This window comes from Molothrus ater, chromosome 11 (genome assembly GCF_012460135.2).
Source record: "Molothrus ater isolate BHLD 08-10-18 breed brown headed cowbird chromosome 11, BPBGC_Mater_1.1, whole genome shotgun sequence".
Classification (NCBI taxonomy): domain Eukaryota; kingdom Metazoa; phylum Chordata; class Aves; order Passeriformes; family Icteridae; genus Molothrus; species Molothrus ater.
Window position 1 is genome coordinate 1,391,714 of NC_050488.2, and position 23,417 is coordinate 1,415,130.

At 46.9% G+C, this 23,417-nt stretch overlaps 1 protein-coding gene and 1 long non-coding RNA gene across 2 annotated transcripts in view; one reads left to right on the plus strand and one right to left on the minus strand.

Annotated features, from left to right (window-relative positions):
• The first annotated feature begins 216 nt into the window (after positions 1-216).
• LOC118691501 (uncharacterized) lies at positions 217-3,140 on the plus strand. The gene is made up of 2 exons (XR_004981014.2): positions 217-358; positions 1,309-3,140. It is a non-coding gene; the product is annotated as an uncharacterized LOC118691501 (long non-coding RNA).
• Positions 3,141-20,078: 16,938 nt separating this feature from the next.
• The window catches only part of WNK2 (WNK lysine deficient protein kinase 2), a 91,042-nt gene continuing 87,703 nt past the window's right edge, over positions 20,079-23,417 (minus strand). Inside the window, 1 exon segment of the mRNA XM_054516062.1 lies at positions 20,079-22,312. Within this exon segment, the coding sequence (XP_054372037.1) occupies positions 21,965-22,312 (348 nt within the window). The 3' untranslated portion in view covers positions 20,079-21,964.

A 23,417-nucleotide genomic window follows, 5' to 3' on the forward strand; every position in this document is an offset into this window, starting at 1 on the left:
AAATGGAGAAAGAAGAACTTTGCACTGAGTCCAGCATGGTCCTGGTCAGACTCTTCAGCTGGGCTTGTTTTTCATTCAAGTGTTACAACAACCGGAGAATCCTGCCATTATTTCTAGGAATGAAGTAATGTTTAAATGGTGAAATTGTGCAAAATTTCAATTGTTCTTAGGGAGAATACTTAAGACTGGCTCTTTTGATGTTTTGTTCACAGAAATAGACACATGATGCAAGTGTATATATACAATGAATGGAGTTGGGACAAATGTTTAAAGACTTCTTGCAACAAGTTGTTCACAAATGATCTACAGGAAGAGTTACTTCCAGAATGGTTTCTGCACATGTGTTTGGAAAAAAAAGGTATTGAACCAAATCAATCTGCTTGTGGACAAATAATGAAAAGAGAAAAAGGAAAAATTCCTCAAACAAATATGAGCTGACAACAGCTAGCTCATAAGAAAGAGCAGTTATTTATTAGAAAAGATCTCTATTGCCAGGAAAAAACCCCCAAAGCCTGCCTAAGGAAGGATATTGCCATCACAATCCTCTTTGCATCTTCCCAGGAAAGACATGTAATGGGTCTAAACGTGGTGCATCTTTGAGTTGTGGAGCCTTGTGTAAGCTGCACCTCCACAGCCCATTTTTCAGTACAAACATTGATTTACTTCCCTCTTGGAAGAATACAAAGCACAACTGGGACATCTCTGAACTAAGAGCACCTTTTGCTTCTCTTTCCCTACTGCTGGGGTGAAACCAGCCACCCTTTTGGTGGGAGGCTCTGGGATGCTGCACTGGGATGCCAGCAGAATTGTCTTCTTCTCCAAACAAAGTGACCATAGCACGCTCTGTTTATGCCTGTGGAGTGGTGGATGAGAGTTGAGCATTCAACTCTTCTTAACTCCTTCCATGTGTATTTGTGATTGAATATGTAACTCCTAATTTATTCCTGAGCAGGCACATGCTCTCTTGTGGCATAGCAGATGCAAGGGAGTCCACTGCATCCCTACTGCTTTACTTCACAAAAACCTTAAAATGCTAAAGCCATAAATAGGCATTATACCACAGTCTTTGGCTAAATGATCTCCAACGTTACTGCAGATCTTAGTCACAGTGAAAGCTTTTACAAGCTACTTTGAGCTAATGGCAAAATAGTTTTCCTTTAAAGCAGTGATGTGTTCCTTTCCACAAATGCTAATTGCCATGACTCTATTGTAAATTCTGGCCTTAGTTACACTGAGCTTGAGTTAGCTTGTTGTAACTTAACCCTAACCATTGACCAGAGATTAATTTTACCCTTTCTGTGGTTTTAGAGAGGAAGATACTGGGACTGAGACTCTTTCATGTCACCAAAATCAGCAACAGCAAAAAGGTGCATTTCTGCAAGAATGTTCTAGGCAACCTCCTCAGCACCAGAAGGATGTGTTGCAGATGGTGATGTTCAGGAGCCATTTCACCAGCCCACTAGGATACAGGATGAAGATAACTGCATCCAGCTGAGCTGTGCCAAAACTACCTTGACTTCCTGCCTCTTATATCTTTCTTTCCATGCTGCAAATCCATGTTAGTTTCAAGACTGCTTGAAATGTCTGTGGCTGGCAATGCCAGCCCATGGCTGGTGAACATCCTACCCACTGCTGGTGCTTTCGGAGCCCTTTCTGCAACACCTGCCTCCTTGGGACAGGAGCTGGGCCATACAGTAGCTCATCACCTCATTGTCAGAGCACAGCTGATATGTTGGTGGACTAACTTCAACTATTTCACTGCAGGAGAGCTTTAATTCTGACTATTGTAAGAATATAGACAAATTTCTCAACCTGCTTCACTCTGTGAATTGCAGATACATATATAGGTTGTTTGATCCTGGATACAAAACCCACCACTGCCCTCTGTCTTTACCTTCCCCATTTCCTGCAATTTGTGAATGTTTGCTTAGAAAGGGTAAGAAAAGATTCAGTTGCTGCAGATCCTCCTAAATGCACCAGCTTTTTTGTTTGTTTGTTTAATTTGCTACATATGATTAACTCCACTGAGTTTTTGCCAGGCAGAATTTGCAACTCTAAGTCCCCTATGAGTGTGCTGCAACACTGCCAGGAATTGAATACCACCAGTCTTCATAATCACCGTTTTTCCAAAGATCAGGTATAGCAGACAGGCTATTTTTGGTTATAAATGGAAATCAGAAAATGAGATTTTCTTTCCCTTCTAATTCCTCACCTGGGAATTTTAGTCCTTTTCTCTGTGCACATGCTTTGGTTGTTGGTAACTTGGTAATGTGGGTCTCTCAGAGCATCTGTCTCTGGAGCCTGTTCTCAAGCGCTGCAATGCCAGTGAACATGGGAAATCATTCCCACTGGTACCAATGTTCTGTTTGTTGATAAATCACATATTAGACCAAAACCAAATCAGGATAGCCTGATTTACCCCATGATTCTGGTGACAGGTGATTCAAAAGTAAGGTTTACAAAATAAGTAAAGGTATTTGCCAGCTACCTGCACTTCCTTTTCTAATAGTGGTAATCCATCTGCAACTCCCAGTTTTGTAGATTGCCTGCTACCTCCTGTGGATGATAAAGTCCAGTCATTAATGCAGGCAATCTGGACTTGCTGTCCTGTCCGTGTTAGGGATGTCTGGCCTTGCCTTCAGTTTATAGCACAGACATTGCTATCTAAATCATCCATATCATATGGATCTAATCCAAGATCTTTTCATGGCCTTTAAATCTGAGAAGTTCCAATTATCGTTCTTCCATCATCAATTCTTCTATCATCAGTTCTATCATTCTTCATGAATTATGCATTTTTATTTTTTCTGGAAAAAGCTTTGCATTATTAGGAGTTCAAGGTTCTGCTACAGCAACATGCAGATCTTGGAACTTGAGAACAAACCCTTAGCACCACATGCACATTTCTGTTGCCCCTAATGGTAATGAGAAGCATTTTCTGGGCTAGAAAATACCTTCATTAGTTCATGACAGGGTGATTCTAGGCCTGTATGCCATTGCTTGATTAAATGCTAATCAAAAGTGTCCTTTGATAGAGTCAAAAAATAATTATCCTTTGATATTTTAGTCAATTGTAATACTACTGAGAAGCACTCTTTTCCTGCCTATAGAAATAAAGAACCCATTTAACCTTGGAAAAACATGATTCATGCTATTTTCTTCACAGGAGGAAAAGGAGTGGGCTATTTTGGGGTGCAAACCTCTTCAGTGAGAGATATCTTAGTGTCCTGGGGTGACTTGATGATGTTTGTATCCCCATTTGTCAGTTTAGCCCAGAAATAAGTCTTGCACCTTTAGGACTGGTTCCAAGAGTGAAGGGCGGCGGGAGTGAGAAGAAGCGTGGAGTTTGTTATCAGAAACTGCTCTTGCTCCCCTGCATCCTACTCCTGCACTGTGTTGTCTGCAGCAAGGACAGATAGCAGGATAGAGCTCTCCTTTGTTTTTTAGTTAGTTTTTAGCTAGCCGAGGCAGAGAATTTCTCTGGACTGTGTTTTTTCTTTTTTTGTGGAACTCTTTAAACCTGCTCTGGACTGAAAACCCAGAAGAGCACCAGCAGCTCACACCTGTGGCCCACTGGACTGGACCAGTCCTGCGGCATTTCCAGTGCAGGAGGGACTGATAACAGAATGAGATAGCAGAGCTACAGCCCACTTTCTGAGTGTGTCATCTCTTCTAAGCAGCAAGAGGTTCTATTGTTCAATATTGTTAATTTTTTTTTGTGCTGGTGAATATTTTGCCTGTTAAATAAAGAGGTTTTTTTCCACTTTCCTCCCAAGAAATCTTTTCCCAAATCAGTTAAAGGAAGCGCTGCTTAAATCTGCTTTATAGAGAAACCCCTTTGGAGGTTCTCTCCCAAATTTGCCCTAATCCAAGACACTTAGTCAACAGGGGTCAGCTCTGCCACTGAGAGAAGACAAAATAATTTGAGACAACATGTGAAAAAAAACCCAGATGGCTTTAACTAAATTAATAGAAAACATATTTTGTCTTTTATCCAGCTATCACGTGATAATCCTGACATCACAAACTGTTGTCACAGTCATACACTCTCATTCTCTTAAGTCTTTCACTTTGCTTTGTCATTTACAGCATTCATGTGCTTGACTGCAAGCAACCTGTTGCTGTTCACAAGTTACTTGGTTTGATATTAAAATATTATTAAAATTGAAAAAACATTTAGAAAGTTGGAGGACTGTGACCCAGTAAAAATTCTCAGAGCACAGTAAAAGATGTAAAGTGACTGAATCCTTGGATTTACTTTGAAGAGGTCTTATCCCCCTGTGTCTCTCCTTGCCCACCACCAGGTGCAGCCACTCTTGTTGATGCTGTGTCCTCTGCACCTTTCTTATGGAGGCTCCTTTTTTTTTTAACATGATTTATTGAGATGTCTTCATCCTCATCCCTCTCTAGTCCTCCTTCAGAAACAGTTGGAGACCCAGCAATTAGCTGTGCCTCCTTGCTCTATCACCAGCTCAAAGCCTTTAGATTATTGATGGTAATAGCTGACCCCTATCCTTTAAACCCATAGTTTTCTCTGTGAAGCCTCTTGTCCCAACACTCCTTTCTCCTTGAACCACTGTGGTTCTTCAAAATTAGAGGAGCAACAGTGAACAGATGACAGCTGTGAGGACACACAGCTCTCAGCCAGCAGCATCCTGACCTATAGCAGTCCCTGAGTCCAGTAACCACTGAAACTAAAGTTATGCCTAAAGGGTGGCAACTACAGGTCCATCCCTGTGGGCTATCAAGGAGACTTTGTATCAGGATATGTATCAGAAAAGCAGCTTTTCTCAGAATAGGAATAAAGATCAGGAGGCAGAAACCCTCACTGTCTAAATAGGGCTTAAATCTGAGCAAGTGTGGGCTAATCTATCTGCCAGTCCTCTCCTGCTAGAACTGTGCTGCTTGAACAAGGAATACTCTGTTTTTGTTATTCATGTTTTCTTATATTGCCCCATGCCCACGTGCCCCATATGCTGTGTAGGCACAAAGGAACAGGTCATCCTTGTGCAGAACATCCACAGTGCTAAATCATGAGCCTCATGTCCTGCTTTCCCAGCCTTCAACCAGAGGTTATTTTTGCCACCAACCTAAAAGGGCTCAGAAGAAAGCTCTCTTTGGTTTAAATAATTAACTACTTTGACCTGGATATTCTGAGGCCCCACTAATCTCAGCCTTCACAGCAGTTTCTAAAATAAAGTAAAAGCAATAGAATAAGATGAAATAAAATAACAATAAATGAAATAAAATAAATTAGTCTAAGTCACCATTAGTTTTATGACTGAGCTCTTCTGCCGCATTCACAGCTCCCACTTGGGATCAGACCTGTGCTTCTCCATCCTGTTTGGTTTGTGGCCAAGGCAATGGCAAGATAGCAGTTTATTTCAGCTGAGAATTTGATGTCAGGCTATTCTGGGACTGAGTGAAACTTGTCCGCCATAATTACTTTACAATCAGTGAAGAGCTCTTTCATAGAGCAGCCTGATGTGATACAAAGCGCACACACTTTAAATATTCTGGGCCTGTGTAACAGCAAGAAAGGACAATGGCCTGGACAGTGCAGGGTGTTCACTTGAGAGGCCACAAAAGTGCTATGGTTGTGACAGAACGGGCAGAAGTAGAACATTTAACCAGTCCTGACGCTGCTAACAGGGGACCAAAGAAATCCATGGGAGAGCTGGAAAGTTTATGATGTGCATCACTCTCTAGTGCTACGTGGAATTTTATTCCAAAAATATATGTATTTAATAAATGAAATATCAGCCTGTGATTTTATTTCTCTGTTGTGGAAAGAAGGCTAATATATCATTTATTGGGATCCTCTGGGTGTGCAGGCCCTGCCCGCGGGCTGTTTAACCCTGCCTCAGCAGGAGCCAAAGCAGGCGGGCCCAGGCAGTGAGCCATGCTGTGAGGGGACAGCAGCCACCCTCGCGCTGTCCCCTCACACTTGAACACGTGTCCCTTGGTGTCACCTGGCGCCGAGCACGTGTCCCAGCACCTCCCTCAGCCACAGGTTAGACATCACCTGCTGTCCACCTAGTGCTGGGTGTTGGATGATTGCACAGACCTTGAGGCAGGGAAGGGACAGTGGGGTGACACAGCCGATGCCCCAACATCTGCCTGCAGCTGGGCAAGAGGTGTCGGAGGACAAAGGGTCTTTGCTTGCCCGCCCCAGGCACGGCAGCACCATGGCCTGCAGGAGGACATGCACACTCACAGAAGTCAGCGGGGCTGCGATCCTGGCGTGAGGGCGCCCAGACTCCCGTCCGCTCAGTGGCAGTGGCTGGTGATCCTTGGGATGTGTCCCATGTCCCTGCATGCAGCGGGACACCAGGACCAGCTCTTGGCACCCTCTGCCAAGGCTGAGGTCTGCAAGTGACAAGTTCCACCCCAGCCCTGACCTTGTCTGGACTGGGAGGACACTGGGCAGCACCACCAGCCAGACCCCAGGATTTTAATGGCACTTAGCAAATCTCACTTGCATCTTGGTTCTGGCCAAGACCAATCTTCAGTGCTTGAGAAGATGGAAAAGAAAAACAACACCCCCAAGTTAGATGATCTACCAACAGGATTTTTTTCTTACCCCCACAGATAACCCTAGGGATCTAGCAGGGGAAAAACAAAATGTGCCTTCTGTTCCCAGCAGTTCACCAAATCCCTCAGGACTCACAACAAAAAGCCATTTTCTCCCTTCTGAAATTTCTTCTTAGTTGCACAATCCTTCCTCAAGCTTCTCAAACTACCTCTGCAATCACAAGGTGCTCCAGAATTTTTATCCTCCCATTACTATTAACTGTATTCTAATTTCCAGCCTGCATTAACTCAAGACTAATTGGTTCCTGTTAAAAGGGAGGAGTTAACTTTTAGCTGATGTGGTTCTTCCAGCCTGATACTTATCCCTAAGGGTATTTATCAATAGTTGTCTTTTGCTGTGCTTTGTTTGGTGGGGCTGAATAAGAGAAAGTGATGTTTATGAAATCCTTCATTAACAGGAATGAGTATGTCCCTTCACCTGGGAGCCCAGAATGGGTCTATGTTGCAAGGTGATGCCATTTCCTGTTTCACCTATCCCAACCCCCCAGGTGTGCAAACCTCTGCTTTCCCCTCCCCCTGTCCCCGGGCTTAAATAGAGACATGGACCATGTGGTCTGGATTCTGTTGGGAGCTGTTACAAGATTCAGAGGTCTGTCATCCTGGAATAAACTCTGATTAAAACTCTACAGCAGAATCCTCTCCTTTTTCTCTTCACCATCCCCTGAACCTTTTCCACCAGAGGTAAACTGAGTTTCTACTATGCCTGGATTTGTTGCGAGTGCCCAGCTGCACGATCCAGCCAGCCAAATGGATCTCTGAGGTGAAACATCACAGCTGCCGCCTTTGGCCCAGCAGCAAGGGTCAGACGAGCCCAGGTACGTCCCACCCGATAATATTTGGATTAATTAATATTCTATAGGTCTGCAGTTTGCTAAAACAGTAGTCTCAGCTGCATGTAAAAGTTGCTTATTTTTGGCTTGCAGTGAAGATTATCAGGTACCAGGGTAGGAGTCCCGGTCAGTGAATTCACAAAGCCCCACGTTGGCTGGGGGCTCAGCTATGCCAGCATCCCTCAGCAGCAAAGAGTCACTATCACCTCCCTCTGCAGACCTGTCTCTGTCACTTTCCTACACTATTACTGTTTTAAAAAAAAAGTTTATCCTGGCAGATTTTGACTAGCAAACAGCAGAGCCCTTGGGAGCACTTCCTTTAGTTCTGGTTAAATTCTCTGTGGTGGTTGCTGGGTTGCTCTGTCCCTGCCCCGCACTCCATGCCCTACTGCCTTCTTCACACCCTGCTCTGTTGGTCATCTCTAGCCCCTGCTGTCTCTCATGGAGGTATTACAGCGAGTCCCTGCAAGTTCTGAGCTCTGCTGGGCAGGACAGAGCCCTACCCCACCCCCTCCCTCTGCCCTGTCCCAAATCTCACACCCTTCCTGTACCGGGACAATGCCAGCCGTGAACCCGTGGCATCTGGCGGGGCACGAACTCCAGCCGGTGCACTCAGCACCATAAAACCCCCAGGCTGGGGCTGGAGCTAGAGAAGATCATCTTCCACTCATAGATTTGGTATGTTTGGGCCTCCATTGTATTTACTCCCCACAAATATTCTGTCAAAATGAGATTAACAGTAAAAATATTTGCTAAGAAAGCAACCAAAGCAATTATTGCTGTATGTTTGTGGAGCAACAAAGAATTGGAAGGGGCACATGTCCTCCAGACACTGTGCTGGCCACGGCCAACAGCTCCACAAGAGTGGAACAAGAGTGCAAATTCCAGCTCCCTTTGTGTTGCCATCTTATTGCAGGGGTTCCACTCTGTTGTCTCCTTATCACAGAAGTTCCATACCTTCTTGGTGTTTCTCGTGGATAGCTCCTCAAAGCACTGACTCTTCCTTCTTCACAAAGCAGCCAACTGATTCCAATTCCCTCCTCACCCAGCCACCCCACTCTTTTACAGCGCTCTTCTTCTCATTGCTTACAGCTGTGGCCTGTTAAAATCAGGCCTGTTCCTAATCTTTGATAATTGGCCCAGCTGCAACTCCTTAGGGGTAAGATTACTTTCTACACTATCTTTATTTTCTTATATTCTATCCACCCACACCTTTGTACGCTGAGAAGGTCCAATGGCTCCTGCATCTCCTCCATCACTGCTCCCCTTCCTGGGAGGGTGGTGAGGGGCTGGCACTGCCCTCCCAGGGCTGTGTGCCAGAGCGAGCCTGGGAGACACCACAGCAGCACTCAGACAGGCCTAGGAGGATTTTTAGGCTCCCTTTCTGGTTTTACTAAGCGCATGAGCTGAGCAGTGACCAGGACACAAGTGGGGACACCAAATCTCCGAAATCCTTCCCTGACAGAGGCTGACACCGACGCCACCGCTGCTGCCTCACACAGACAGTGGGGCTCCTGCCACCGCTCCCAGGCTCACACAGAGCTTCTGCTTAGATCAGGTTTTAATAAAAAATGAGCCTGTGTGTCACTGTGCAGCCGACCTTCCCCTGGCCGGAGGGGACACTGTGCCTGCCAGCTGCAGCTGCTGCCAGCGGGGGTGTCCCTCTCCATCCTCCCGTGCTGGGGCAGGACTGAGGTGCTCTGCTGAGATCCTCCCCGGGCATTTTGCCACCATTTTCTTTTTTACACAGCAGTGCATAAACTCAGAAACTAAACACAGTGACCGAGTTCCAGCCCCAAGCAAAGCAGTGATAAGGAATGCAGCACAGCTGCAACACACTGGCTCTCAGCCTCATCTTAGCAGCTCAAAAGACATTTTCCACAGACCTTTTCAGTGTTGCAAGGAGTTTTCTGGACAATTAAGTGATCAGTGAACTTTGGTTGGTGTTAAGGTACAAAACTCAGCCAAGGAGCTGAAGCAGAGTCAGACTGGATATTTTGGAGGACAGCAGGAATCAGGTCTATCTGATCCCACATATTAGAAAAACAAGGCACAGGAAACAGACTGATGCTTTCAGTTGACTTAATTAGTTTATACACTGAAACTATGAATAAAGGGGCTGTGCAGAGCTTTGGCTTCTGTAGTAACCCCGCAACCATGACAACAGTGAAGCATTGCTGATCACCATGACAAAGAGCTGAGGGCTGCTGCCACAGAGAGCCAGCTCCGGCCCATCAGGCATTCGGTGGAAAAACCCACCCTGAAAAACAAGTCCTGAAAAACCCACTCTGCCACTGCTGTACTCCATGCTCCAGTTCTAGTCCTCTGCAAAAATCAGTGTTTGGGAACAGGTTTGGTCAGCTCACACATGTCCATGCTGTTACTGTTCATTTCATGAACAGTAACAGCAGTATCTTCTGAAGCCAGGATGTAACACAGAGATTTCTTAAAAAATAGAAATTTGAATAGTTGGAGGCCAGTAACAGAATGCTGCACCTCTGCCTTCCCCCAGGATCCCAGCCTGGCCTGGCACAGGGGAATTGTCCAGGCTCCAGCCCACATCTTGAACATTTTGTCCTAGATCTGATTCAAAAGTACAATTAAAAAATTCCCTGTTTGCTCCCAGGGTTTGCTTTCCCTCTGGTTCACTCTGTGGTAAGAGACAGGCTGGGCAGTGAGCTGGCAGCCACAGGGATGACACTGTCACAGGGTATGCAGGCATGTACCCCCTCCAGAGCCCAGAGTACCCTTTTCAGAGTACCCTTACCAGTAGCCCTGCCCCCATGGAGCAGCCCCAGCTTCCTGAGACCCTTCTCCCAGGGTGGGCACAGCCCCTTGGGATGCTCCAGCTTTGCAGAACAAGGAGCAGAGGAAAGAAAAAGGGGGAACTTCGCTTTTTCATCAGGAAAACGTCATCTCAGGCTGTCCCCCCACTGTGGTCCAGCAGGGGTCCCCTGACCCAGCTGAGCCCCCCTGCCCCCTTGCCCACTGGTGGCCAGCACAGTCCCACCTGCCCTGCACAGAGGCCATCACTCCTGGGGACACTGTGTTTGTCACCAGAGCCTGAGCTGCTGATACTGAGCACAGCCAAAATTTTACCCAGAGAGATTAAATAAAGAAAATAAACAGTGCTGTGAGAAAGACGTGGAATTGAGGCATTTTCCCTACAGGACCAACTCCACAGGTGTGCAAATGCAGATGAAGCACCCAGGGAAGAGAGGTAACTCAAAGCATCTCAGAGCTGATTCAAAACTGATGGAGAGCCCAGCCCAGCTCTGAGAGGGTCCCACAGCTCTGGGACAGGGGCACAGCCCCACTCTGGGCACTTCTAATTCAGCTGGAGCTGGACACAGGAAACCTGCTCATAGTGTCAGCTCCAGCTGAAGTGGATTTGGGTTTGCTTTACAGCAATTGTGTTTTCCCATGGAGAAACCATCCAGCCAGGTGATTTCTGAACAATTTTCCTTGTCTGCTTTTGTAATAAGAAGTGGTAGAAAACAGTGAAGAATAATCATACAATCACAGAATGGTTTGGGTTGGAAGTGACCTTAAAGCTCTTCTAATTCCAACCCGCTGCCAGAGGCAGGGACACCTTCCAGTAGGTGGAAGGAAATAGAAAGGACAAATAAAAGTCTCCAACTGCTGAATTCTACAAGTTGCATGTCTCTTTTCTTGTCTTTGCTCATCAGTAAACAGAAATATTCTGCATTGCTAATTGTCAGCTTCTTCATAACATCTCTCACTGTTGAATAAATATAAAATAAATACAGAAATGTGCTCCTAGAATCCTACCGCAACAGCAAATGGGATACTGCTAGTGATTTTCAAGGTGTTCATTACTTCTCATGTGTGAGAGCAAACCCACAGGGAGGGTTTTGGGAGGAAGGTGTCTTTCTCCAGATGCCTTCTCCCACCCCTGCATCACCAGCCAATCTTTGGACACAGAAAGTTCATTCTGCCACCAATAGGCAGCACAGCAATGCAGAGCTCCACTGATGCCAGTTTATGGGGTTTTTTAAAAAACCAATGCATGCTCTAAGAAGGATAACAAACACGAGTTACCTCCCAAAGGGTCCCCAAATAAAAGGTTTAGGGCTGCAAAGCCCTATGGAGTTCCCCATGCCATCCCTCTCCCGAAGCACACACCACTGAGTCCAGCAGCTCATGTGCTATCAGCAAACATTTGAGAATGATGTTGCTATGTTTGACATTTTTAACTGGCTCTGCATCTCCATGACTGTGTTACAAGCCTCTGGAATCCCTGTTAGACATCCAGCAGCAGCTTTAAACATCTCCACATGCCCCCAGGTGTCACATCAGTCTCTCACCAAATGTATTCCTTCTTTTAATTGCAGATATTCTCCTGCTCAGACAACTAAAGCACTGAGAAACTGCACAGAAAATAAACCATTTAAATATCCTCTAAAGTCTTACAGAAACTGCAAAAATCCAGAGGGGATTTGAAACATTTCCAGTCTTCCCTGCCTCTCAAAATCAGCAGCCACCCAAACACTTCGCTGCTTCAGCAGCCCCTGAAGTTGCAGGGAACTGAGCTGTGCTTTCAACATTTGCAAGAATTTCCTTCCATTGCCATAAACCCCCAGTACTAACATCCCTTCTTCTCCAGCAGGGAGGCTGGGATGAAATATTGGGACCACAGAATCCTGGGATGGGTTGGGTTGAAAGGGACTTTACAAGCCATCCTTTTACTCCCATGCCATGGGCAGGGACACCTCCCACTGTCCCAGGCTGCTCCAAGCCCTGTCCAACCTGGCCTTGGGCACTGCCAGGGATGCAGGGGCAGCCACAGCTGCTCTGGGCACCCTGTGCCAGGGTCCCCTACCCTGCCAGGGAACAATTTCTTCTTAGAATCCAATCTAAATTTTTTCTTATTTAGTTTAAACCCGTTCCCCCTCACAGAATAATGGGGTGAATTAGAGGATCCCATTCAGTGGTTCATCCCAGAGGAGCTCAGGGACCCTCAGCAGCTTCAAACCATCAAGCAAGCAGCAAACACAGGGGTACCCTCCCAGAGGGAGCAGTCCTTCAGAGGAGAGATTATCCAAAGCCAGGTGGGCTGGGCAGATGTGGGGAGCAGCCACCAGCCAGGGCTTGTCGCAGCTTCCACTCCTGAGCTTTAATCCTGGTGCTAATCCTTATTTTTAATCTGAATATTAATAGAATATTTATAAAATGCTGATCTGGAGACAGAGGCCCCTTGGTTTCCTGCAGCTGTGGAGGAGCTTAAGGGTCTGTAGAAGCAGTCAAAATGTTCAGAACAACTGATGAAGGAAGTTCTGGACCCCAGGAGATCCTGCAACGGATTTCCCTGGAGAAAACCATCTTTTAAACTTGGGAATAAAAATCTGAGACAACAGCACAGTGTTTTATTTCTATGATCGCTGGAGTAGTGACATCCCTGGAGAAGCACCTCAGGGACATGACACCCCTGTCCCCCCACCCAGCAGGGAATTGCCCTCCCAGCCAGGGAAAAGAGAACAACCAAAAGAGAAACAGGAAGGTGCCCCACTCACCTGGGTCCCCCTTCTCCCCCCAGTTAGGGAAGGGACAGAGGTTGGTACCTCCTGTGAGCAGGGAAGCCCAAGGCCAGCAATGATCTAGCACCTGCTCCTATGCAGGTGATCCGTCCATCTCCTCAGAAAAGGACAGGGCAGGAGGCACCCCAGAGAAGCAGAAAATTACCATAAAGATGTATATTTTGGCCCTGGGGCTTAAAAATTCTGAATTAACCAAGTGTTTGAATGGTTCTGGAGCTTTACATGTACCTCCACCTGTGCTCTCCTCACCCCTGCTGGTGGATAGGAGGGGCCACGGTGGAAAGGAAATAGGGAACAACAGCATCAAAATAAGATTTATTATTTAGAACCAAGATTTGGAAAAGACAGACATAGCAGGTAACAACAAAAAGAATGGCTGGCTCCAGCTGCAGGGAGGGTGGTACCAAGAGGCTGATGGGCAGGGGAGGCTCCTGTGGCTCTGGTATCAAAAACAAGAGAAGGGTGAGAACAGCCTGGGCTGGGAATGCAGGAGGAGCAAGGGAGGCCCATGGGTGCAGAGATTTTGGGGCCCAGATGTAACAGCAGGAGCAGCATTTTCCCACTTCTCAGGACAATGCTAACCCAGCTTTCTGAAAACCAGGTGAGTAATCCTTGGATAAATGGTTACTCATGAGATTATTGCTATGAACTACTCTGTCCATCACCTCAGTCCAGGAGACAGCTGAAACCCACCGCCAGGGAACCCAGAGAAAGAAACCCCCACTGCATCGGTTTAGATCATTGAAGGCACTTTAGAGTCTTAAAAATGGCTCCAATTACCCATTCATCTTTGGGAGATTTTAGTCTTACATTTAAAATCAGCAGTGACTTGAGACTGTATTTAAATCTGGCAAGAAAATTTGGTCAGTCTATGAGAAAAAGAGAGAGGTAAAAAGGGAAGTGACAAGCAGACTCATTCTCCAGTGCAGGATCTGGAGGTTTTTAACTTGATTTTAGTTGATTTAAAATAGAATCTCATCTTTAAAAAAGAACTGTGAGAAATTTAAATGGAACTGGATCTTCTCTTTCTTGTATGCGTGCCTAGTTTATCACTTGGAAAATTGCTTAAATGACAATTAACTGTGTGAAACAAAAAGCATTTGAAGGAGTGCCTCCTCCTCTTCCTCCTCCTCCCTCTTCTCCATCTGCTGCTCACGGAAACCTGGCTCACAACAGAAGGGAACAATTTGGAACAAAATCCTTTTCCCCCAAAATAATTCTCCTTTATTTTTTATTGCATAACAGTTTTGTATTTCCAACTATAAATAAAAAAATTATTAGAAAGAAGTTACAAAATAGCGTTGAATGGACCAGAACAGCACAGAATTCCTCACACACGATAAATCATTTCCCATCTTCCTCCTCCTCCTCCTTGGCCGCGGCAGGGCCTTGCGCTTGGCACCGTAGCTGTGGGGGCCACGTGTCACTCACTGATGGTCTCATTTTCAGAATCTAAAAGAAAAAAATATGGATTTCACATCTAGGAAAACCCAAACCAAACCCAAAAAGGCCACGTGAGCTGGGGCACCTCAAGTGTATGAGAGGTGCTGCTGCCAGAGCGCACTCCTGGTCCCACTCCCTGGAAACAGGGACAGAGACGGGCACTTGTGCTGAGAGCTCAGGTGTGTAAACCATTTCTTTTGGTGGCAGAACCTGAGCACCTCACAGGGTCCTCAGACCAGAGTTCTCATTCCTGTGGGGGGAGAGCCAGGCTCCCAGGAGGCAGAGATGGAAAGAGGCAGCAGACAGCCAGCATTTGGCTCAGTTTGTTGGGAGGAGGGGAGATGGATGTGAGGCCATGTGCGGGTGTCAGAGGAGGATGGGATTGCCCAGGCAGGTCGTGGCACCAGCTCCTCACGCCTGCAGGCTTGGCTCCCTTGTCAAGAAACAAGTCAAGCCTTGGATCACAGGATCACAGAATGGTTGGGTTGGAAGAGACCGCCCTGCAGCATCCCTGGGATGCTGTGCCCCACGCCGGCAGGGATGGGATCCATCTGCTGCCAGAGGAGCAGAGCACGGGGAAGGTGCTTGGACAGACGTGAAGGGCACAGCAATGACAGGAGCAGGGTAAAAGGCAAGGGAGGTGCCGAGAGCAGCGCGTCACTGAGGCAGCAGCAGAAGCACAGGGTGTCCCCTCGTGTCCCCCAGCCAGCACCACACGCCCATCACAAGCACCAGTCACGCTGGGGATGTGCTGGGGGACATGCACCCCAGACAGGCTCCACAGACAGACAGACAGACACGTGCACGCTGCTGTGGAGGGGCAGCACAGATGGGTGTGACGGAGCAGACAGCTTTGGGAAGTGCCCAGAGCTCATGCAGGGAACGGAGGGGGAGGCAGGGGACACTGGGGACAGTGCACGGTGCAGACACTGCCAGGATCTGGCACAGCTCCTGCTGGGTCTCTGTGGTCTGGGCTTTGTGTTTGCTAGATGCAATCCCAACTTTCTCCCTCCTGTATTGCCTGCTCTGCCTGTTCACAGGAAGAATTTACTTTTAAGGGAAGGAAAATCATGTCTTCCTCATAATTCTTCCCTGAGCTTCTGATTGTCAGCTCTGAAGATCTGCCTGGATCCACCCCAACACCCGCTCATGGTGGATAACCAGCATTTGGCATGGAGTTTCATCCAGGAAAATAGGACAAAATTAACTATCTCCAGGTAAGTGGGAAAAAAGCATCTGGCAGCAGTGGGTCAGCCACAACACCCAGAACAGAGCCAGCTCCCCAGGCACTTAGCTCCTAAAACAAACCCCCACAGGTGCTCAGCCATGGGCAACAACCCCACCTCTTACTCCAGGCTCAGTCAGCCTGAGCTTTCCCAGGCTGGGTAGGCAGCAGTGCTGGAGAGGTCAGGGAGTGCAGTTACCCACGAGTTTTCTTGGTGACAGCAGAACTGTGGGAAAAGGCAGCCATGGCACACCCTGTAGCTGCTGCCTAACTGAGACAAAGATACCAGATTCAGTCTGTCTAGTCTGATAAACAAACTAGAAATGCTGAGGAACCTTTTACTTTATTTGCAGTCACTGAAAAAAAAAACAACACCAGTGTAAATATTTTTTGGGGCTATTTTATGTCAGACCTGAAGAATCCCCATTTGAAAAGGACTGCAGCTGGTTATTTCTTTTTTACGTGTCAGGGCCCTAAATGCCTCACAAAAACTGCAACAGGCTCAGAGAAGACCCCTGAAGAGTGGCTGGAGAGGCTCTCACCATGCCCAGCTCTTCAAAAGCCACAGTGCCATAGCTGGTGCTCAAGTGGTGCCTCAGTCATGAAAGGCAAAGTGTAGGGATGTGCTCCTTTCTGAGGGGAAAAAACAATCCTAATTTTTCCCTCTGCCTTGTGACTACAACAATGTGCTCAATATTCACCATGCATTCATCCTGTTGCATGGAGAAATTCATCCAAGTGCTCCTTGCTCACCAGATTTGGAAAAACCAAGAGCTTCTCACAAGCATTTCATGTTTTAACAGATACTTTATCAAATCATAGGGCATTGTCTATGAACAGCTTCTCCACAGTAACCGTGTCAGCCCTAAAGCTTCCTGAGACTTTGTGTTGCAGACTGAAGGCTCGACCCGTGCAGAGCCTAAAGTCCGCATGAGAAAATTATTTAAAGACAAAAGTTTGATAATCAAATATAGATCCAAGCATATGCAGAAACAGCCTTGATAGCACACGACTACCCCTGAGAAGGGAGGAGAGAGGATCACATCATTCCCAACAGCAGCCATCTCCTGATCCAAGACTGATGTCCACCTGGATGAGGTATAAGTGATCTCTGTGCTCACACAGCCACTGCTCGCACAGTCAGCAGTGCAGCAGGTCCAGACCACTCTGAGCACCAAATTCCTTCATAAAGCAGAATTTGTAGCCTGACAGCCCCTAAAATCTGTCTCATTACACTGCACTTCTGGAGCCTGGCAGCAGCATGGTTGGGGCTGGAGCATCCCTGTCCTGCTGAATCTACAGGGATCACTCCACAGCCAGAAATGTTGCCCCTGCTAAAAGGCACACACATGAGTCACAGCACAATTCCCACCAGATCAACAAACTGGGCTCATTTCTGGGGTATACAGACAGGAAACTGGCTGTCGGGGATAAAATAATAACAGAGGTCAGCACATCAGACAGCTCCACTGAAACTGAGCCTGCCCAAGCACCAGCCAGGTGCCCAACACCACGAACCACTGAGGTGATCCACAAGGACTCAATCCATGATGAATGATCATAGTCAGAAATAACACACAATCATGGTTTTGTTGTTTTATAAATTCAATCCCATATCAGACATTCATCCAGCCATGACAAGAAGAGTGTGAACTCCCTGTCGAAAGCTCTGTAGAGAGACCATGCCCACTCTACTCCAGACAAATCACCCAAAATCAGGACAGAGGAGGGCAGAGGAAGAATTGGAGAAGGCAAGGAAACCTTACTGCACATGACACACAGTCAGAAACTGTTTCATGTGTGACTGTCTCTGAGCCAACAGTTTCAACAGCATCCATGGAAAACTTGAGGGGAACTAGCTGGCAGCAAGGCAGAAAACAAAGCAAGCTTTTGCCATAATAGCTGCTATCTGATGATTAAACATCGATCTCACTCCAAAAGCCTTGAACCTTTTCCTTCATTGCAGTGTAGGTGGTGGGGGGAGTGGGGATGACAGGGAAAGCAATACTGACATCACATAAATTTTAGAAGGAGACTTCTGGTTACAATTCCCTAAAGCCAACTTCCAAGGCATATGTGAAGACAGATGTTTTTCCTGCTCAAACACATGCAAACCAAACAATCAACACAAACTCAAAAACCATCCATGGGGCTTCTCTGGAAAAATTCTGCATGTTCCCAGACTTGACAGTAATGCACTGGGATTATGAAAAAGGCTTGAAGGGAAAGAGCTACCATTGGCAAAGCCAAGTTAAACTAATGATTCAAAGTATTAGTGATTTCCTTCCACAAACACCAAACAGCTTCTTCCCTGGAGGAAGAAGCTCATTTCAGGAATCCTGTCTCTTGGCACCCTGTTCCCAACACAAGTAACTCTGCAGGAGCACAGAGAACGCCACACCTCACCCATTCAGTTCCTTGTCTTGCCCTCAGCTAATGTCAAAGATTTCAGAGAAAAGTAGAAGGCACAAACAGAGCAGTGTAAAGACAGATATGGAGTAATGGTTAAGTAATCACAGAGTCCCAGAATGGTTTGAGTTGGAAGGGACCTTAAAGCCCATCTCATCCCACTCCTTGTCCTGGGCAGAGACACCTTCCACTATCCCAGGTTGCTACAAGCCCCATCCAAACATGGCCTTGGACAGGATCCTTTCCAGGGATCCAGGGGCAGCCACAGCTGCTCTGGGCAACATTTCCTCTTTAAATGAACTTCTCAAACATTTTTTTTTCTTTTCTAAAGGATTTTTAAAATATTCCCTCTTCCAAGTTGTGGACTGGAGACCAGAGTTAAACATGCAAGCAATCTGCAAGGGCCAGTGCTGCATCATTCTTTTGAGTGAAATCTGCTCCAGGGAGGTTGGATCCAGATTTGCAAAAGAGCCTTAAACCCGGTAGTGTTTCTCCCTGCCATCTCCAGTGCCCAGCCTTGCATCCCAGATGGCAGATGAGCAGTGCCAATGGCAGCAGCTCCTCTCCATGTCCAGTCTTACTCCAAGCAAGTTGGGAATGCAGTGGGAAAGCAGGATGCAGTCATGCATTAAGATACTCCATCACCACATAAGGCAATCAGAAGGCCAAATGAAAGGCACACAGGCAAACTTCAACCATTTTCCTAACTTCCCAAACTGAAAACTGCAAAATTTCCCACTGCTGGGTGGGTGACTATGGGGGTTAAACATTTTTTCAAGATTTGTATTAAATTTATATAACTGAAAGACTGAAAATCAGAGGATCTGTGAGCTCCCTCATTGAAACCTGGTATCTGAGCCTCTGTGCTGACTTCCCACATGTCCCTGCAGCACAGTGCTGGCTGGGAATGTTGGGTGATGGCAGAGCTACAGGACATGCAGGACTGGAACCAGCAAGGCCAGGAATTCTACCAGCAGGTTTGACCCATTTGCTGCATGTTTAAGCAATATTCAGTCAGGAATAAAACAAGTTCAGTTCTGGGATCTGTAGGGGATCTTTTTAGGTGCAGTATGGACCCCTCAGTTCTGTCTTACTCTTGGCTCACCTTTTGCTCAAGAAGTTGCTCCATTTATTTAATCTCATGTCATTTGCTTTATTGCCACCTAGGTCAAAGCACCCTGTGACACAATCCTCACAGCCGAGGGCAAAAAAACCATGGCTTGAAGTGAACAGCCAGAAGAGCTGCAGCCAAGAGGGCCATCAGGAAATTAAAAATCATGAGTACGACAATGCCAGCAACACATTCTGAGCTCCTGCTTGGCCCCAGTGCAACAGGCAGGTGCACATCCCCCAAGGCCCTGGAAGGTGCATCCATGCCCTGCTCCCCAGCAACCCCGCCTCTCCCGGGAGCACAGCCATGCAACGCAGCCACCGTGGGGCAGACGGGAGCCAGCGTGGACCAGAGACTTCCCAACCAACACAGCACAGACAGCAAAGCCACACGGAGACAGAAGCAGGAGTTGTCACACCTGCACGCCCTTCTCTCATTTCTCCTGCAGCCTCACTCAATGATGGTGACTGCCAAGAGGGTGCTGGCAACAGGACTGAGTTCCTCCCACCGAAATGATGACAGGATCCTTCAGAAGGGGTTCCCTAGTGTTTGCAGCTCAGGAGAGAGTTCATGGGCCTCTTTCCCACCTACCAAAGCGAGCATCCTCATGAGCAGCACCAGCAGCCCCAAGGGAGCCATGTGCTCAAAGGAACCAGCTGAGGCTGCAGCCCCTCTGCTGTGCAGAGCCCAGCCCCAGGTAGGGCTCAGGGCTCGGTGCCCCGAGGTGCCAGCACACACACTGGGCACTGCTGTGGGGAGCACCCAACAACTGCCGGAGGCACCACATCTGCTCCTGCTACACAATCCAGGGACAAGAACGAGTCTGGAAAACAAACACAGAATTACCTGGAACAGCTGGAAATTGACACTGCTCTATGTTTTAGGAAAACACTGGGTTTTTCACACCATTTTCAAGCACAAAATGTTTATTTTTTTTTTAATCTATACAATTTCTTGGGACTTTTAGTGCCACTGACTTCGTCAGTATACAAGGGATGGACTATACAGGCAATAGCAACATAAACTGTAGGATTCAGTGTGAGCCGAAGGGAACCCGGTGTGAGAACATATTTTCCATGTTTGCTCATGAAGCATACCGACATGAATCTAAAAAACCCAAACAAATTAAAGATACATGGTACAGAGAACAGAAATCTCTTACTGCAGTAAGTATTTTGCCCAGGCAGAAGACTCTGCATAATTGTCTATAAAATTCAATTCTAACTGAATTGATGGAATAATATATTCAAAGGGTACAAACAAAGTAATTTAGACAGGTAAAATGCTTGAAGTACAATAGAACTATACAATTCACAGCTTGGCAGCACAGGACATCTCTGCCCCTCAGCAGAGGGCTACAAAATGTCGTTGTGGGGCCTTTGGGTATGGCCACACCTGGGTCCTGTGCCTGTAATGCTGCCCATAGTGCTCAGGGAAGGAAGGAGACTTACCATGGCAAACCAGCTCTAGTGGTTACCTTGTGCCTTTACACTAGGTGCAGGTGGAGGCTCTATGCACAGTAAAATAGGAAAAAAGCAACTTTCGAACAGGAGAGAGGTGTCCGTGCCACCTGGAGTGCAAACTTGGGTAAAAACAAAGATAAATATATAAATAAATTAAAAAAAAATCCAAACAGAAGGCGGTGAGACACCAAATTTGAAGTGTCAGATATGAAAAAGAACAGCTTCACATTTTTATTCTGTTTTAGCATGAACACAGCTGGCACACCAAGGAGCAGACATCGCCCTCAAGTACAGTGGCCAGAGCAGAACCCAAAATGTGCTCTGCTCACAGGGGGCTCACAGCCAGCTGCAGATATGGTCTGCTAGAATCAACAGCTCCATTACTTGTCCTCACTTCTGGAACATGCATGAGCTTGTGATTTAACTAAATTATAAAAGCACAACATAGGGAAAGGAAATGAAATCCAATGTGCTGCTGATCCAGAGGAAAACAGCATTTGCTGCCCATTACAGAATTAAGTCGTCATCTACAATGACTTTACCACAGGCTGGGGAGGAGAAGGGAGAGCGCTGCCTGAAGCTGTTCCCCTGACCTCATATACACCTTCCTTAGATCACTCTGTAAATGCTCCTACATTACAATGGACACTTCACTACTTCTTGTACAAACACCAACAATTTTACGATCAGTGCATCAAACAAGCATGTCAAACAAACCTCACCTCACAATTCTTATTTCTAAAAGCTTCAGAAGTGAAAATTCAACCCATGAATAAAAACAAAGCATTTACAGCAGAATGAAACTGATGAGGAACATCAACTGTAAACCTGCAATATCTTTGCAAATAAAAAGACCTCCAACTCACAAGCAGATTGTAAATAAAATACACCTTTCAAATAATTGTACATCTCTTTCCAGCTGGGACTGGAAAGCTGAGATTCAAGGCACTGAACTCCTGCAGGGTTAGTACAATTTGCTAATTATCAATTCAAGTACAATGATGTTAAGGATCACAAGTGTGAAATGGAACACAAGGAATAAAGTGTCTTCAGCAATGGGACAGAAGCAGGTATTGCCTTGACAGCAAATGATCTGTGGTGACGCCGCCTCACAGTGATTGCTGATGCAGTGTATGGCTGTGCCCCGGGCCCCACCCCATCCCACACAGACCACGGCATGTACAGAGCAAACACTCCAACGTGACGGCATCACAACCACCGGGACCCAGGGCAGGGTCACCCACGGCAAGGCCATCCACTGACAGGGTCAGCCGTGTCAAGGTGCCCATGGCAGAGTCTCAGTGGGAGGGTCACTGTGGCAGGGTCCCGTGCTAGGTCATGCGCAGCCGCGGGCTGGCGGGCCGGGCCGGGCGCTGCAGCGGCACCGGGTACATGCGCAGGCAGGTCCGGCCCAGCGGCGAGAAGCGCACGATGCCAGGCCCTCGGACCAGCCCCGGCTGCGCCACCGGGCCCGGCCACGGCACTCCGTACACGGGTGAGGGGAACACGGCTCCGTACTGACAGAGAGGCATCACGTATGGCGGCACGGCGCCGGCCAGCGCGGGCCCTGGCACGGGCACTGGCAGGGATGGCGCAGCTCCAGGAGCTAATCCTGTGGGCATGGGGCAAGCCACTGGAACGGGGCACTTGCTCCCCAGTCCTGTCCTTACCGAACTTACCTACAAAAAGAGAAACACAACAAGTGTTGCTACAGGGCACTGCTCTCCCCATGTCAGCCCAACGCCGGGCCCTGGGGCAGCTGCGGGCACAGGCTCAGGGGTGCCACAGTGTCCTTGGGGCTTTCTTTTGGGCTCATTTCTTTTTTCCTTTTATACTTTTGTTGGGGGATTGGGTTTTGTTTTTGTTTTTTAAAGACAATATTTGGAATTTAATAGAAAAGGCTGATATGAGGCAGAGGGGAAAGTTACCTCAATATAACTTCATTGTTTAAAAAGACAGGAAGCATCATTAAACAAGTGAAAATTAACACCCTCACATGTCCAAAGGAACTCAATGTTAACTTGTGCATGAAAGTAAATAAACTTCACTAAATGCAGAATTAACCCAAATCCCATGCTCTACCAGCCAGCTTCAAAAGAACTTTAAAAATTCCAGCCCTTATTTCTGTACAAAATTGTTTCACCCAGCCGCAGGGAGCTGAGGGTGGCAGGAGACCTCTCACAGTGGCTCGCTGCCTGGCGCTGCTGCTGGTCGTGCCAGGTGAGGCAAAGCCAGTGAGGACACAGCAGGGTTGCTCTGCCTCATGGGCTGCCAGGACCAATTCCAGACAGTTTTCTAAAATTCTATTAACATAAACTTCAATTATTCAGCTTTGGCATGCGAGGGGCAGAGAAAGAGCGCTCCTCCCTCAAGATGGGATGGCAGAGCTTCCCAAATTACACACTCCATCCTGCATGACACCATGGGAACTGCTGCTACCCCAAATGACTGCAGCATTTCATTACATTTTTCATGTCACAGAATTCACAGCTCCCTGCCAGGGCTCCCACCAGGCCATCTATTTATGGCATAAAGAAAAAAGGGTGTTATTTAATTCTGGGAGTCTCCCATCAATGTGATAGTTCACATTCAATTGATAAAACTGGTGTGAAGGTGAAATTTCAGCAGAAAAAATGAATATATGCTTAAGGTTGTGTGGGATGCTTACTCCATGCTTGTGATTTTAATTTTTCTTCTCAATTAACAATAAAAATTGCAATGACACCAGGATGTCCTACTTTGGGGCATTAACCTCTGTTCTAAGGGCAATTTTAGAAAAATACA